This window comes from Carcharodon carcharias, chromosome 5 (genome assembly GCF_017639515.1).
Source record: "Carcharodon carcharias isolate sCarCar2 chromosome 5, sCarCar2.pri, whole genome shotgun sequence".
NCBI lineage: Eukaryota > Metazoa > Chordata > Chondrichthyes > Lamniformes > Lamnidae > Carcharodon > Carcharodon carcharias.
In genome coordinates, this window is record NC_054471.1 from 114,933,562 (window position 1) to 114,950,343 (window position 16,782).

Genomic DNA, 16,782 nt, shown 5'->3' on the forward strand with positions numbered 1-16,782 from the left:
CAGTTGGGCCACTGTACAGTCACGAATTGGAACAAGATAAACCAGGTGTTGCAGCCAAGTTTAATAGCTTTACCACTACTCCAACTGAAATAACTAAAACAGCATAACTACACTGCTCTAATGAACTTTATCAGAAGGTTAAGGAAAAGTACCTCATCTTTCGATTAAGCAATTTTCATTTCTTTGCTTGTCCAAGTACCACTTCCTTTTCCATGCACATTCATCCATTTTGTCACAATCACTCCCACAAACAATCCTATTACAGGCATTCCCTTTTGTTCCTTCTTCCTTCTGTTTCACCCCATCCCCTTTTCCTGCCTCTATATATTCTTAAAACCTATTACATCTCTAGCTTTTGCCAGTTCTGATGAAAGGTCAACATTTAACTATGTTTCTCTCTCCACAGATGCCAACTGATCTGCTGAGTACTTCCAGCATTTTAACTTAAGAATTGGAATCCGAGACCTTCCTGGTATCTATAGTTCAACTGGCCACTCAATAAAGCCATTGAGCTTTCAGAGGTGTGGAGCAACAGACTTAAACAGACTTATCAACAAGACTCGTGTATCCGTTATTTAGCAACGATCAACAATAGAAACAGGTTCAGGCCTGCACAAAAGGGAGCAACAAGAGTGTATGTAACTACGAACACAAACTGCAGGTAACCCAAATTGGAATTATAGCTGCATGTCAGAAGCAACTTGAAATGTTTTTCTGGAATTTTACATATGGAGACTTTTATACTGAAAATGCAAAAGGTTGACTTCTATCCATCACTGGTGATATTAGTACTGCTGCAATATAGCACATATTTAATTTAAAACCTGAACACAGAATGACAGTGAAACATTTTATTAAATACAGTGGCGAACCGAATGAAAATAAAAAGTCCTTTCATAAAACATTGTAAAATGGATGACTGCTGTACAATCCAATGACACACCAGCATGCTCTGCAAAGGACTGCCAAAACAGAAGTGTGATTTCTCCGCCTTTGCTTTCTCCCTCCTCCAGCCGAGCTTCTAATTTTTGCTAATACTGCTGCTAGAATATTCGCAATAGAAACCAGGTACCCTTATAGCAAGGGAGAAAAATACTACCAAACATGAAGAACTGCCCTTCAGTCTGACTCAGACTGAGACAGGTCCATCAGCATGTCAATCCATGAGCAGTGGTGGCGGGAGACAGTAGTAAGGCAAACAGCCACCACATTAGAAAATGTTTTATTCATTCACGGGACATGGGCATCACTGGCTAGGCCATCCCTAATTGCCCTTGATAGGCTGGGTAGCTTGCTAGGGCATTTAAGAGTCAACCACTTGCTGTAAATCCAGACTCACGTGCAGGCCAGACCAATTAAGGACATCAGATTTCCTTCCCTAAAGGACATTAGTGAACCAGATGGGTTTTTGTGACAATCGACAATGGTTTCATGGTCATCATTAGACTTTAAATTCCAGATTTTTATTGAATTCAAATTCCAATATCTGCCGTGATGGGATTCGAACCCAGATCCCAGAACATTCCCCTGGGTCTCTGGATTATTAGCCCAGTGATTGGTCTTCACACCTCCAATTGTTGGGCAACAGTCAAGAGAACATATTTCACAAAATGGGTTTACTTAGACAGAAAGGCTTGCATTTCTATAGTGCCTTTCACATTCTCAGAATGTCCCCAAGCACTCTACAGGCAATTAAACACTTTTGAATTCCAGCTACTCCTGTAATGTAGGAAATGCAGCAGGTAATTTATGTACACTAAGCTCCCACAAATGGCACTGAGGTAATGATCAGATTGTCTGTTGTTTTCTAAGTGATGTTGGTTGAGGGGTAGATATTGTCAGGACACAGAAGTACAAAGAAGAAGGGTACCTGCTCAAATAATGCGCTGAAAGCTTCCAAAAGGCACAGATTTCTCTTGGATTCTGATCGCATATGTTCTTTAAAGTGCTGTTCTAAACATCACAAAGATGTTGCCATTTATATTTATAGTAAGACAACCAAACCCTGGCCAGTTAACAGTATCTCCATCACTACCCAAATGTTGATTTACAGATAAATACAAAGCAACAAAGAAATATGTCCATCAGCCTACCATCTCTTTTTCTAGGACTTTAATTTAAAAAAATAGCTAACGCCAGAAAAGAGCAGGTGATATATTCGGACGTTTTTCAAAAACATAGTCCAAATACAAGCTGGTAAGAGCACACAGGTATGTAATATAAAATCAAATCCACTGGTATATAAAAGCACACATAGGTGTTTACTCAACTTGTACAATGAAAAATATATTTGTAAACATGAATTGGATTTTCTCTCATGGCACAAAAACATGAGATATCCATTGCACTTGGAGAACTCTGTCATGCCTCAAGCAAGGAATGTTAGTATGTCATTTTAACATGACTGTAGAAGGGCACTGCAGTGCAAATTTCAAACTGATTCCAGTTAGATTTGCCTAAAACACAATTCTTACTTTGCTCAGAATTTACTGTTTGCAAATTTTGCTGCACCTAGGACCTGGCTTACTTATATGCAGGCTTCCAAAACAGTTTCAGATGCTTCTTTTTACACTTCTAATTACATTTTGCTCCAGGATCTTGTTAGGTGCTCCATGACTTCAGTAAATTTTCCACCCCCCTATAGTTCCTTCACTATTCCGTCCTAATGAAAGGTCACTAGCTTGAACAAATGCTGCCTGGCCTGAGTATTTTCCTTTTATTTTCTTTCACAGTTCTTGGTTTCTGCAGCTATTTAAGTTGCACCATACAACATGGTTCCTTTGGAATTTCTGAATGCGCTGCATGATTTACTTGAGGAGCAGCCAAAAATTGCAAGTGCAACAAAAGCCAGGAAATTTAACCTGTACCTACCACTACACCAGGACCCATGTGTGATGATAGCCCAGATTTGTTGGTTGATATTTTACCTTGGTAATGACTGCTTTCATCCTTGGCACAAAAAGAAGTTAGTCAGTTTTATTCACATTCAATAAAGTTCCACACAAAAGGTTGACATGCAAGATAAGGGCTCCTGGAGCTCGGGCTAATATATCAGCATGGATGGAGGATTAGTTAACGAACAGGGAGCAGAGAGTAGGGATATATGGGCATTTTCAAGTTGGCAAGCTGTTGGAGTGTGACAAGGGTCAGTACTGGGGCCTCAGCTATTTATAATCTATGTTAATGACAGACAAAGAGACTGAGTAACGTATCCAAATTTGCTGATGATTCAAAGCTAGGTGGGAATGTAAGCGTTGAGATGGACACAAAGAGGTGAAGATACGGACAGGTATAGATATAGAGTGGGCAACAACATGACAGATGAACTATAATGTGAGGATTTGTGAGGTTATTCACTTTGGTGATAATAGAAAAGCAGAATATTTTTTAAAAGGCATGAAACTTGTAAATGTTGATGTTCATGGAGACTTGGGTGCACTCGTACAAGGAACACAAAGTCAGCACACACAGGTACAGTAAACAATTAGGAAGGCAAATGGCATATTAGCCTTTATGGCAAGGGATGTGAGTATAAGAATAAGGAAGTCTTGCTACACTTGTATAAGGTTTTGATGAGACCACATCTGGAGTACTGTGTGTAGCTTTGGTCTCATATCTAGGGAAGGGCATGCTATGCACTGGAGGTGGCACAATGGAGGTTCACTAGATTGGTTCCTGGGGTCATCATCCTATGATGAAGGGCTGAGAAAATTGCCTATATTCTCTGGAGGTTAGACAAATGAGAGGTGTTCTCATTGAAACCTACAAGAATCTGAAGGGGGTTGACAGGGTAGACACTGAGAGGTTGTTTTTCCTGGCTGGAGAATCTAGAACATTGGGGCACAGTCTCAGGATAAAAAGTCATTAATTTTGAACTGAGGTGAGGAGAAATTTTTGAGTCAAAATAATAGCTATGATCATATTAAATGGGGGAGCTGGCTGGAGGGGCATACAGTCTACCCCTGCTCCTATTTCTCATGTTCTTAAATCACGGCCCATCCTATCTTGATGCAGTGTTTTGAGAAGTCAGTAGTCTTCTGGTAGTTTGTTTAAGGGAGGAACTAAACCACAAGTTTCAAACACAAACATGTTGTGCGATATAGAATCATAGAATGGTGCAGCACAGAAGGAGGCCATTTATTACAGGCTGCTTGATAAGATTCTTGGAAAAAGCTGTACAATTAGTCCCACTCACCTGCTCTTTCCTCATTTCCTGCAACTTTTTTTCATTTCAAGTATTTATCCAATTGCCTTTTAAAAGCTATTGTTGGCTTCCGCCACCCTTTCAGACGGTCTATTTCAAGTTTCTTTCCCTCAGGTCACCTCTGGTTCGTTTGTTAATTGCCTGAAATCTGTGTCCTCTGATCGCCAACCCTTCTGCCTCTGCCATTAGAAACAGTTCCTCCATATTTACTCGTTCATGATCTTGAATACCTCTATCACATATCTTCTTAACCTTCTCTGCTATAAGGAGAACAACCCCAGTTTCTCTAGGCTCCCCACATGCCTGAAATCCTACATCTGTGGAACCATTCTAGTAAATCTCCTTTACACCCTTTCTAAGCTCTTGACATCCTTCCTCAAGTATGGTATTCAGAATTGGCTACAATACTCTAGCTGAGGCCTAATCAGCATATTTTCCTTTCCTACTCTATTCATGAAGCCAAGAATCCAGAATGCCTTTATAATAGCCTTAACTTGCCCTGCCACATTTAAAAACTTGAATAAGCACAACCCAAAGTGTCTCTGCTTCTGTATCCCCTTTAAAATTGTACCCTCTAGTTTATATTGACTCGCCGCATTCTTCCTGTCAAAATTCATCACTTCACAATTCTTAGCGTTAAATTTCATCTGCCATGTGTCTGCTCATTTCACCATGTCCTCATGATGTCTGTTCCTTCCATCTTCATTGTTTATTACATTTACAAGATTTATGTCACCCATAAGATTTAACATTATGCCATATATACCTATATGTGTCAGAAAGACCAGTGGTCCTAACAGCAACCGCAGGGGACAGCACTGCAAACGTCCTTCCAGTCTTAAAAAAAACAATGGTTCACCACTATTCTCTGGTTTTCTGTGCCTTAGTCAATTTTGTATCCATGCAGCCACTGTCCCTTTAATCTCATGGGCTTCAATTTTGATAACAAGTCTATGATGTGCTACTTGTACAGTAATTATGAGAAAACTATTCAAAAAGTTATATTTGTTCAAAAGTTTATGGTCGAAAGCACTACGGGCCAGTGGTAAAGGAACAGCACTCACTGTTCAGTACGCTGACAGCTGCCCAGAGGTTGCACGGGTTTTTGAGTGGCAACTTGCTGTCATTGGGTGTCCAAAACAGCTATGCATCCTCTACAGAAGGCCTGTGGCATTTGTGAGCAAGACAAGCAGCAGTGAGGCCTTCCAACCCAGGCTGAAGTACTGTATCCTCACTTAAGCACACAGAATCTAAAGCGGTTGGAGATAGAAGACATAGACAAGAAAAGCAAAAAAATATATATTTTAATCACAACCCTAATTAAATTCTGAAGGAATTAGACTTCACGCTCAAAATTCAAGTTTCAGTGCCAGGCAGCCTGTTTGACAGTAATTATGACTTATCATGCCCTTTATCAGGACTGAATGCACCAGTCCGAACTTTCCTTGTTTATCAGGTCACCATTCCACTCTCTGGCAGGGAATTGTGCAAAGTATGGAGTAGGAGGAGGTAAATGATATATACCATGACAAGCCGACATGGAAAATTAAATGAAAATGGAGGAGGAAAGAGAATGATACTTTCCTTGAATTAACCTGCATGAGATGGACAGAGTAGCATTGAATCCTAATAAACTGTATTAGGCTGGGTGCCGTCAACTCACTGAAAACTTGTTTAAGCCATTATATTATGTCAAAACGCTGGCAAAATTTCATGGAGTCTGATTTGGCATGCAGAGTGCTCATGTATTTTTGGGTTATGTAATTTAAATTTACTAAAATATTAATATCAATCTACTGCACACAGATCTATCTACTGAATTTCACGGGAAAGCCCTAAAAAGGAAAATTCTCCACCCGCTTCCAATCATATTGCAAGCAAAGTGAAATAAAGAATAAGCTGCTTACCATTCATGACTGTGGGAAACTGAGCCATCATGGTCATGAGTGCGCCTTGCTAGCTATCAGCCATCTGCAACAAAAACATGCTCTATTAATTTTGCACCAAGGACAGACACCAGCTCACTGCCCTGCTGAGCAGGGAGAATGTCAGCTCCCTTTAGCTCACACTTCCGATAATGAACAATGCTTGGGTCCAGGTTTGTGCTGATCAAGCCGAATTCTCTCAGACAAAAGAAAAGAAACAGGATAAGCAAAGCTAACAGGAGGGTTTCCCCAAAGAAACATAAGCATATTAAGTACTATTACTAGATAAACCCAAAAATATGAAACAAGCAAGGGATGCAAAGTTCCTATCTAATTCACACAATAGTAGTTAGGGCTTTAAATGAATCAACATTATCTCTAACAGTCTTAACTGGATTTCCTAGTAAAAATACAAACATCTTTTAAAAAAGAATCCTGATGATGAGTTTGTTATACTAACAACACACAAACTGCATAACACATAAGTCCCGTCTAATGTTTGAAGATAAAACACTGTGAAGTGTTCAGTGCTCACTTTCCACCTGTCTCTCCCCCACATAATTTAATCATAGAATGTGCCACTGTTCCACTTACATGGCGGAAATATGAGGGATTGCACAGGATACAGAGTTCATTTCAAGGGTGAAGTCAGCCCTCTAATTGAAAGATTAAGTCACAAGTAGAATCCTGCCTAAATGTCGCTGCAACCCACTGACAGGAACGAGGAACAGTCTGCGTTATTTTTCAGTAAACCACTCTGTTCCTATTGTGTGACATGGAAGCAAAAGCATCTCTCCACATTTAATAAGGTAAGTGCCCAAGCTAGCAATGTGAAATATGGAGCAGAGTGAAGGCACCTAACAAATTAATTTGGTTTGAATGACACAGAAATAAGCAAATATGACATTTGAGTGGCTTATACACAGATCAAAGCTCTGGATCACAGACTTGGATAAATTAATTCATCTTTCTAATGCTGAAATGAGAGAGAGGTACAACAATGCTTTTTAAGGCAATTTCCTTTCAGAAATAACCCTAACAAAATATTGTGTCTGTTATATACCAGGTCAGTTTGCATAATGGCCAAGTGATCAATTAAGAAAATTTGTTGGCTAAATATTTAAGCCTCTGTTTTTTCCCTTTCTAATTATTTATTTTCTACTTTAATTATACTTTCATTGCTAAATCATTATATGCAAAACCCTTCTCCCCAAATTCAATTCTTTCCTCAATCATGTTCCAAGAAAAAATCTAACAATCACCTACCACACAAAAACCCTAAAAGCGAAATTATTGCATAACAATTATTTTAAAAATCACAAAAGTCAAATTCATAAACTTGGCCCCAATAATTCTGCTCTCTCCTCACCTTCACAAAAAGAACAATAGAGTCCCTGCCCTAACAACTTAGAAAATGTAGATAAAACGTGGAGAAAATCCCCTTCATGGTCTACACCCATGAGCTGAATTCCCAAGTTCAAACTCCATGTATTAACAGGCCATGGATTTGATCCACAGGGCACTCTGTAGCATATCCCAAACACCCCCACCCATACCAGCCCCTTCTCCACTCCAGGAATACAGATTCTCAGAATAAACATGACTTTGGGACACCGATAAAGTGGCTTCTTTCGCTATTTGAAAACAACACAATACCATTAAAGGTGGTTGGGAGATTTCCCACCAATATTTTCTGCTCATGACTGGATCCACCATCTTTTAGTTTATGTTTGCTTGTAATTCTTTTTTAAATAAACAAGATTTTTTCTTGGACAAAGGAGAACAGCATTTTAATATTTTAGATGTGGCAAGATAAATAATGGTTAAGACCAAGATAGATAGGTTCTTGATTGGTAAGGGGATCAAAGGTTACGGGGCGAAGGCGGGAGAATGGGGTTGAGAAACTTATCAGCCATGACTGAATGGTGGAGCAGACTCGATGGGCCAAATGGCCTAATTTCTGCTCCTATGTCTTATGGTCTTATATTTCTACAGAAGGTGACACCCATTCAATCAGCTCAGTTCAATCTGAAAATCTAAGCAATGCTGATTTTTGCAAACTATTGCAGATCCCAATGTTATTTGTCTGACTTATTTTTAAACCTTAATGCGTGCTTCTAATTTCCACTATGATACATCATGCCTATGGTATCCATATGATTTTTTAAATGTTAATCAAAGTTCTTAGGTTTTATAGGAGGCTATTCAGTCCATCGAGTTTGTGCTGGCTCTCTGCAAGAACAATTCAGCTAGTCCACCTCTCCTGTCGTAAACCTGCACATTTCTTATCCTTGGGTACTTCGGGAAGCCACAACTGAATCTATCTCTACCACGCTTTCAATCACTCCAGATCCTAGCCATTCGTTGCATAAAGAAGTGGTTTCTCTTGTCACCTTTTGTTCTTAAATCACCTTAAATCTGTGACCCCTGGTTCTTTACCCATCTGTCAGCATTATTTTCACCAGAAAAAAATATTCATAGGGAAGTTGGGTTTCATCATACCCAACACCCCATCTATAAACTAGGACACCTCCCACAGAAGGCAAGGAGGGGCAGCAGTGATGTCCCACTCTACATCAGTGTGCTTTCTACACAGTTTGTGGTCAGCCATAACCATCCAATGACTCATGTTGAAATGTCTGCATGTGTCACAGTTTGCTGAAAACAGGTTTGACACTGTTTCAGTACATATTTTTATTCGTCCATGGAATGTGGGTACATCCTTTATATGGTATACATGCAGCCATGGTGTGCCAATGGTGGAGGTAGTGAATGTTAAGGTGGTGGATGGGGGCCAATGAGGTGTGTTGCTTTGTCCTGAATAGCTTCAAGCTTCTTGAGTATTGTTGGACCTGCACTCATTCAATCCAGTGGAGAACATTCCATCACAGTCCCGATTTGTACCTCGTCAATGGGGGAAAAGGCTTTGCAGAGTCTGGAGGTGAGTTACTCGGCGCAGAATTCCCACCCTCTGACCTAATTTGTAACCACAGTATTTATGTGGCTGGTCCAGTTAATTTTCTAGTCAATAGAGACTCCCAAGATGTTGATGGTGGAGGATTCATTGATAGTAATGCTGTTGAATGGCAAAAAGGAGTGATTATTCTCTTATATTGGAGAGGGTTATTGGCTGGCACCTCAGTGGGACAAATGCTACTTATCAATCCAAGCCTGAATGCTATCTAGATCTTGCTGCATGTGGGTATTGCCTGCTTCATTACCTGAGGAATTGCAAATTGAAATGAATACATCAGCGAACATCCCACTTCTGAACTTATGATAAAGGGAAGCTGAAGATGGTTGGTCCAAGGACACTTCCCTGAGGAACATGTGCAGCAACATTCTTGGGCTAAGATGACTGTCCACCACAATCATGTTTCTTTGTGCTCAGTATAACTTCAGACAGTGGACAGTCGTCATCCGTCCGTCCATCCCCCCCTCCCCAACCACCACCACCCACCCACCCCCCCGATTCTCACTGACTTCAAATTTTGCTAGGTCCCCCTTGATGCCACACTTGATTAAATGCTGCCTTTGTGTTCAGGGCAGTCATTCTCACCTAACCTCGGGAATTCTGCTCTTCTGAGCACATTTTGACCAAAGTTGTAATGAGGTCTTGAGCCAAGTGGTGCTGGTAAATCCCAAGCTAAACATGGGTGGCCAAGTGTCACTTGAGAGCACTTCCATCATTTTGCTGATGATTGACAATTAGCTAATAGAATGTAATTGGCCAGACTTGATTCATCCTCCATTTTGTGGGCAATTTCCCACTTTGTCGAGTAGATATCAGTGTTGTAGCTGCACTGGAACAGCTTGACTAGGGGCATAGCTAGTTCTGCAGTACAAGTCTTCAGCGCTGCAGCCCGGGTGTTGTCAGGGCCCATAGCCTTTGCTGCATCCAGTGCACTCAGCCGTTTCTTGTTATCACGTGGAGTGAATCAAATTGGCTGAAGACTAACTTCTGTGGGGACCTGAGGAAGAGGCTGAGATGGTCTCAACAACAAGGCTAGTCAGATGGTGTGATGAGATGCAGAGTAAAGCTCATTCTTTTCTACCCTATCATTGACTTATCCTGACCTAAGAGCAGCTGTAAGAACTATTTTTTTTCATTTCCCACATGGGTCATTCTTAATGCTTCTCTGTTTGCCAATTAATGCTGAATGATGGGCAGGTTGAGACTATCTAAACTATGAATCTCTGCAGGTGGCAGAGAGTTTTCATCTGTCTATCTCAGCTGATTCAAATCCATCTTCCAGAATTGAAAAAATAGTGTGCACCACTGTCCCACCCACACTACAGACTTTCAAAAGGAATATTTCAGTTATACAGTTCTACCCTGGCTTAAGACTAAATACTTCCTGTTTCAAATGTGTGACTAAAATGTTTCATTTTTAAGGTTAGAGAACTTCCTATGTTTAAAATAGGGGCTTTCCACCAGGCTTAAATCACATCTTTTTTTTGAGAATAAATGTTTCTCTTCTCAACTTGCTCGTAAAATAGTATGAAATGGATACAACTCCTTTGTGTGCTGTGCAGCATTGAAAAACCAAAAGCTTCCTATCAGTAAGCTTTCCTTCTTACTTAAAAGGCTATCAACATGCCCAGTTGCTCTGGCTGTGGTAAGTTTTTTTTTAACGCCAGACAGATATAACTTACCTTATTCTCTGACCTATTCTAATGGGATAGATTATTATAAGGACCTATAAGTTACAAATATTATGATCAATATATTCCCCTATGTTTTGCGGGCATTCCTTCCCACTCACAATTTTATTTTTTCCTTCCAACTTTCTATCCACAATTCTGAAGACTGATGTACTGAAGGACCATGCTGCAGCCACCAACCAGCCTGAATGGCTGAACTTGAAACAAATGCTAATATTAAGTATTGTCAAGCTCTATGTGACTTCAGAAAGGGATCTACCTTTCACAGGTGCAATTATCCATGAGAGTATTCGTAGCAGCAATCACCCCACTGTTCTTGTGGAGCCAAAGTCCTATCTTCACCCTAAAGTTACCCTCCATTGTGTCATGTGACACTACTACCACCATGCTAAACGGGATATATTCAGAACTTATCTAGCAAAAACTGGGCCTCCATGAGATGCAGTGCTAAAAAGTAGGAATTGCTCCATTCTTTAGGACAAACAGATTCATTTCATTAACCAAAGTAACTAAAAAAGTGAACATTCTGCAATTAGAGAAAGAACATTCATATCACTAACTGTTACTGCAATGCAAGTAAGGTCTTTTGTTGAAATGTAAACCCTGAACACGATAATAAAGCAGGATAGTAGGATCAGGGTTAATAAGTACAAACAAGTGAAAAACTAATTTAAAATCAACACTAAAAGCAACTTCAAGCAAAATCTGGCAGACAGGATAGACGTAAATGTATAGGGCCAAAAATTGCTTCAATGGCTGACCTTGTGGCAAACAACATTAATTGAATTTCACTCACCATTAACATCACATACTTGTGCTGCAAATTGCTGGAACACCCATTCAGCAACAACAAACATCACAATCAATGTTGCACCTGGGAGCTGATGTACGCTGTGGCCAATTACTTATTTCCTTGACAAAGTCAAACATATAATATAGAGACAGAAAGAGGGATAAAGAGAGGGACAAACAGAGGAAAAGAAAGAGAGTGAATAAAGAGTGAGAAAAATTAGAGGCAAATAAGAAAAAGAAAAAAAGCAAAAGAGAACACTATAATCCAGTTTGTGTTTGGAAAATAGCTAACTTGGTCACTGAGAAGTTAATGAGTGAATGGTAGTCTGTGTGAAATGCACAAGCATTCTTGACCCATGATGTAAAGAACCAGCCACCATGATCAAGAACAGTGGAACACCTCAGCACATAAGCCATCGCATTGCTTTCAGACAAATATTTGAATTAAAAGGTAGGAAAGGAGGAGGGGTGACAGTATTGGTTAAGGAGAACATTTCAGTGCTGGAGAAAGAGGATGTTCCAGAGGGTTCAAGGACAAGGTCAATTTGGCTAGAGCTAAGGAACAAAAAGCGTACAATTACATTGCTCAGTATAGTCTATAGACCGCCAAATAGTAAGGTGGAGGTAGAAGAACAAACCTGCAGGGAAATTACAGAGAGATGCAGGCATTATAGAGCATTATAGGGGGACTTTAATTACCAGAATGTAGTCTGGGACAGTGGTAGTGTAAAGGGCAGAGAGGGACAAAAGTTCCTAGATTGTGTTCAGAAGAATTTTCTGCAGCAGTATGTGTTCAATCCAACAAGAAAAGACACACTGTTGGACCTGGTACTTGGAAATGGGGTGGGCCAAGTAGATCAACTGTCAGTGGGGGAGCATTTAGGAGACAGTGATCATTGTATTGTATGTTTTAGGATGATGATAGGAAAGGACGATAGGCAATCCAGAGTAAAAATAATTAACAGGACAAGAGCTGACTTCGATGGGGCAAGAATAGAGCTGCGCCAAATAGACTGGAATGAAAGATTGGCAGGAAAAACTGTTGAACAATGGGCTACCTTCAAAAGAGAACTGGTTCAGGCACAGTCAAGGTATATTTCATCAAAAGGGAAAGGTAGGACAAAAAAATCCAGAGCTCCCTAGACGAAAAAGGAGGTTGAAATTAAGATAAAGGAGAAAATGTGCACTTACGACAGATGTCAAGTAGAAAAAACAACTGAGAACCAACAACTGAGAACCAAATGGTCTGGGGGAGCGCGGTGAAAAAGCATATTAGAGAAGCAAAGAGGGATTTTGAGAAAAGGCTGGCAGCCAACATAAAGGGGAGTCCCAAAGTCTTCTACAGGCACATAAATAGTAAGGAGGAGTAGGGCTTATTAGGGACCTAAAAGGGAATTTACACACAGGCAAAGGGGCCATGGCTGAGGTATTAAATAAATACTTTTGCATCCATCTTTACCAAGGAGGTAGATACTACCCACGCCATGTCACTCTGTCACTATAAGGGTTCAAAATTGATAAGGAGCAAGTGTTGAATAGACTGTTGGTACTTAAAGTTGACAAGGCACCGAGACAGGAAGAGATGCATTCAAAGATATTGAAGGTAGTGACAGTAGAGCTTGAAGGGGCACGGGCCATCATCTCTCAGTGTTCCCTGGACTCAGAGATGGTGCCAGAGAATTGGAGAATTGCAAACGTTATGCCCTTGTTCAAAAAAGTTTGTAAAGATAAGCCCAGCAATTACAGACCAGTCAGTTTAACTTCAGTGGTGGGCAAGATTCTAGAAACAATTATTTGGTATAGAATTAGTCACATGGAAAAATATGGGTTGATAAGGAAGAGCCAACATGGATTTCCAAGGTGGAATTAGTGTTTAACTAACTAGGAGTTTTTTGAAGTAACAGGAATGTTTGATGAGGGTAATGCTGTTGATGTGGCGTATGTGGACTTTGAAAAGGCATTTGACACAGTACCACACAACCAACTTGTGAGAAAAGTTATTGCTCATGGAATAAAAGGGATAGTAGCAACATGGATACAAAATTGGCTGAAAAATAGGAAGCAGAGAATAATGGTCAATGGATATTTTTTGGGCTAGAGAAAGGTTTGTAGTGGGGTTCCCAGGGGTCGGTATTGGGATCTTTGCTGTTCCTGATATATATTAATGATCTAGATCTTGGTATGTAAGGGACAATTTCAAAGTTTGCAGATGATACAAACTTGGGAGTGTTGTGAACTGTGTGGAGGATGGTATGGAACTTCAAGAGGATATAGACAAGTTGGTGGAATGGACAGATAGGTGGCAGATGAAGTTCAATGTGGAGAAGTGTGAGATGGTGCATTTTGGTAGGAAGGGGGTCAGACAATATAAAATAAGGGGTGAAGTTTTGAAGGGAATGCAGGAGCAGAAAGACTTGGGTGTATATGTGCATGGGTCATTGAAGGTGGCAGGACAGGTGGAGAGGGCAATTAATAAAGCATATAGCATCTTGGGCTTTATTAATATTTATATGAGACACCCATTAGACCTCAATTTGAATATTGTACACAGTTCAGGGCACCATATTACAGGAAGGACGTGAACACATTGGAGAAGAGAAGTGCAGGAGAGGTTTACAGGAATGGTTCCAGGGATGAGAAACTTCAGCTATGAGGATAGATTGCAAAGGTTGGCTCTGTTCTCCTTGAGAGAAGAAGGCTGAGAGGAGATTTGATAGAGATGCTCAAAATCATGAGGGGGCTGGACAGAGTAGATAGGGAGAAGCTGCTCTCACTCATAAAAGTATCAAGAACAAGAGGGCACAGATTTAAGATGATTTGCAAAAGAAGCAAGGGTGACGTGAGAGAAAATTTTTTCACACAACAAGTGGTTTGGGTCTGGAATGCACTGCCTGGAAATGTGGTGGAAGCAGGTTCAATCGAGGCATTCAAGAGGGTATTAGATGATTGTTTCTATTCAAATAATGTGCAAAAGTATGGGGAAAATGGCAATGGCACTAGGTCATAATGCTCATTTGGAGAACTGGTGCAGACATGATGGGCCAAATGGTCTCCTTCTGTGCCATTAAGACTCTGTGATTCTTTTAGACAAAAAGGACCAAGGCCCAACTAAGTTAAAAGCAAAAAAACTGCAGATGCTGGAAATCCAAAACAAAAATAAAAATACCTGGAAAAACTCAGCAGGTCTGACAGCATCAGCGGAGAGGAACACAGTTAATGTTTCGAGTCCGTATGACTCTTTTTTCCTTAGTTCTGCTGAAGAGTCATACGGACTCGAAACATTAACTGTGTTCCTCTCCGCAGATGCTGTCAAACCTGCTGAGTTTTTCCAGGTATTTTTATTTTTGCCAAAGCCCAACTAGTTCATCTTCCAGCACCCTGGGGATTGTATGATATATCAAAATGGAATTGTTGACTAATCGCATCAATTAATCTCTATCAATTAGTCTACAATAGACCCAGACACAAGGAAAGCTCCAGGACAAAAGAGCTTTGTGAAGTCACCTTTTTCATCCCAAGCAGACTACACTAGGCATATAAGGTCTCAAATTATTCCTACTCCATCTTGCAAAATGCTATTTTCTGAAAGTGATTTGTCTCATTTGCATTTTAATGAATGAATCTGTTCTAAGTATCGAAACAGATTTTCATCCTGAAAATTCTTGCCTTTCAACACTAACTGAAGTGTGGGTGGCAAGAATAGCACAAAAATACTAACAAGATAGATAAAAGAAATAAAAAACCCACTTGAGTAAGATTTCACGGCTTCATTGTTCCCTTACTGGGCCTCCAAGCTTGAGTGTCATTTCAGGATCATAAATCACATTGCTAACAGGGTTCTGTACAACACTAGTCATCAGTCCTAAGTTGCTGTGGTGGGAATAATATCGTTAGTACAGGAAGTTCACATCACCATCAAGTTCAATGGGAAGCCTCAAGGTGAGAAAAGATTTTGATTGACCTGGGCAGAGTGGCATAAACTGTCCAATAATTTGCAGAGAATCACAATTCATGACATATCTCTTTCATGCCACAAATTGCAGGATGTTTTACGAATTAATACGAGTTGATGCATTAATGACTGTTAATGCATCCTTATAAAACACGACTTGCCAAAAGCAAAACAAAGTACAGTTGAACTCCTTGTGTTGAGTGGATTTATTTGAAAATCATAATCCTGGGTCTCTATATTTCAGCTTCAAAATGCTCTTCAATAAATAATTGTTCTGGAAAACGCTTAGTAACTGAATTTAAATATTTCCTGCTATTCACAAAACTGCAAAGTGAGAGAATTTTGCAGACTTACAATTGAAAATAGTGTTTCTCCACCAGAAGCTTGTGATATCTTGTGTTTTTGTATTTCCATGTCAATTTTACTCACGCCCAACATTGCATAACTGTGAGCGGTTTACTTCTCAATTAGGAGAAAATTTATTTACTAATAATCTCCAGAAACCAAAATCCCTACTCTTTCTAAAACATTGCTCTCCCTTCCAAGTACAAACTCTGTATGTTTCATTTTACCCCCATTCCCACTAAATTGGTGATCACCCAATTTCCCTTCCTGGGCTCCATGCTACCTTGTATTGTAAATAGTCCTCTCCCTCCTCAGGTATTGTCCCCATTCCCTTTCAAAACCATGGCCAGCCCCTTTCTCAAAAAAACACCCTTGTCCTATACCCTGGAAAACTAGCTACTCATCTCCAATCTTTCTATCCTCTCCAAGTCCTTACTTGGCACCTCCTAAATTCCTACCCATCCTTCACTTCCCTGCTTGAATCTCTCCATTCAGGTTCCCACCGCTACCCACTCCCCAACCTGATATGATGCTCGGTCTTATGTACTTTTTGAAATCATAGGCTTTTTACAGAGGGTTAAACAGCTGAGAAGAGGCTTTTGACATTTTAGGATTGGCTGCCTATATAGATAGTTGAATGACCTGTATTTTCCAAACCTTTATGGACTTGTTATGGGTGAATCTGTCCCAACTTATTACAGCGAGGTGGATGTAAAGAATTATCACAAGCAAAAATAGGTTACAGACTATTATGTCTCAAGTGTGTAACAAGTTACAGAGACAGAAACTGAAAAAGTTTCAATCTTATGTCTTAATGGAAGCTATGACTAATTTATTACAAAATATCTGTCTGCAAAGGCATAAAATTTTAAACTATTAAAATTAATAACTATTTCTGT

At 40.0% G+C, this 16,782-nt stretch overlaps 1 protein-coding gene across 10 annotated transcripts in view; it reads right to left on the reverse strand.

Moving 5' to 3' along the window:
* The window catches only part of LOC121277996 (intersectin-2-like), a 216,145-nt gene that overhangs the window by 155,510 nt on the left and 43,853 nt on the right, over positions 1 to 16,782 (reverse strand). For 6 of the 10 annotated variants that reach the window (XM_041187971.1, XM_041187973.1, XM_041187967.1 and 3 more), the window contains exon 2: positions 6,112 to 6,175. The exons of 2 other annotated variants lie outside the window; for them this stretch is intronic. In XM_041187971.1, coding sequence (XP_041043905.1) covers positions 6,112 to 6,148 — 37 coding nt within the window. In that variant the 5' untranslated portion in view covers positions 6,149 to 6,175. Of the gene's footprint in view, positions 1 to 2,871; positions 2,938 to 5,268; positions 5,323 to 6,111; positions 6,176 to 16,782 lie in introns of those variants that run through there. 2 more of the 10 variants (XM_041187970.1, XM_041187969.1) reach the window with 2 other exon arrangements.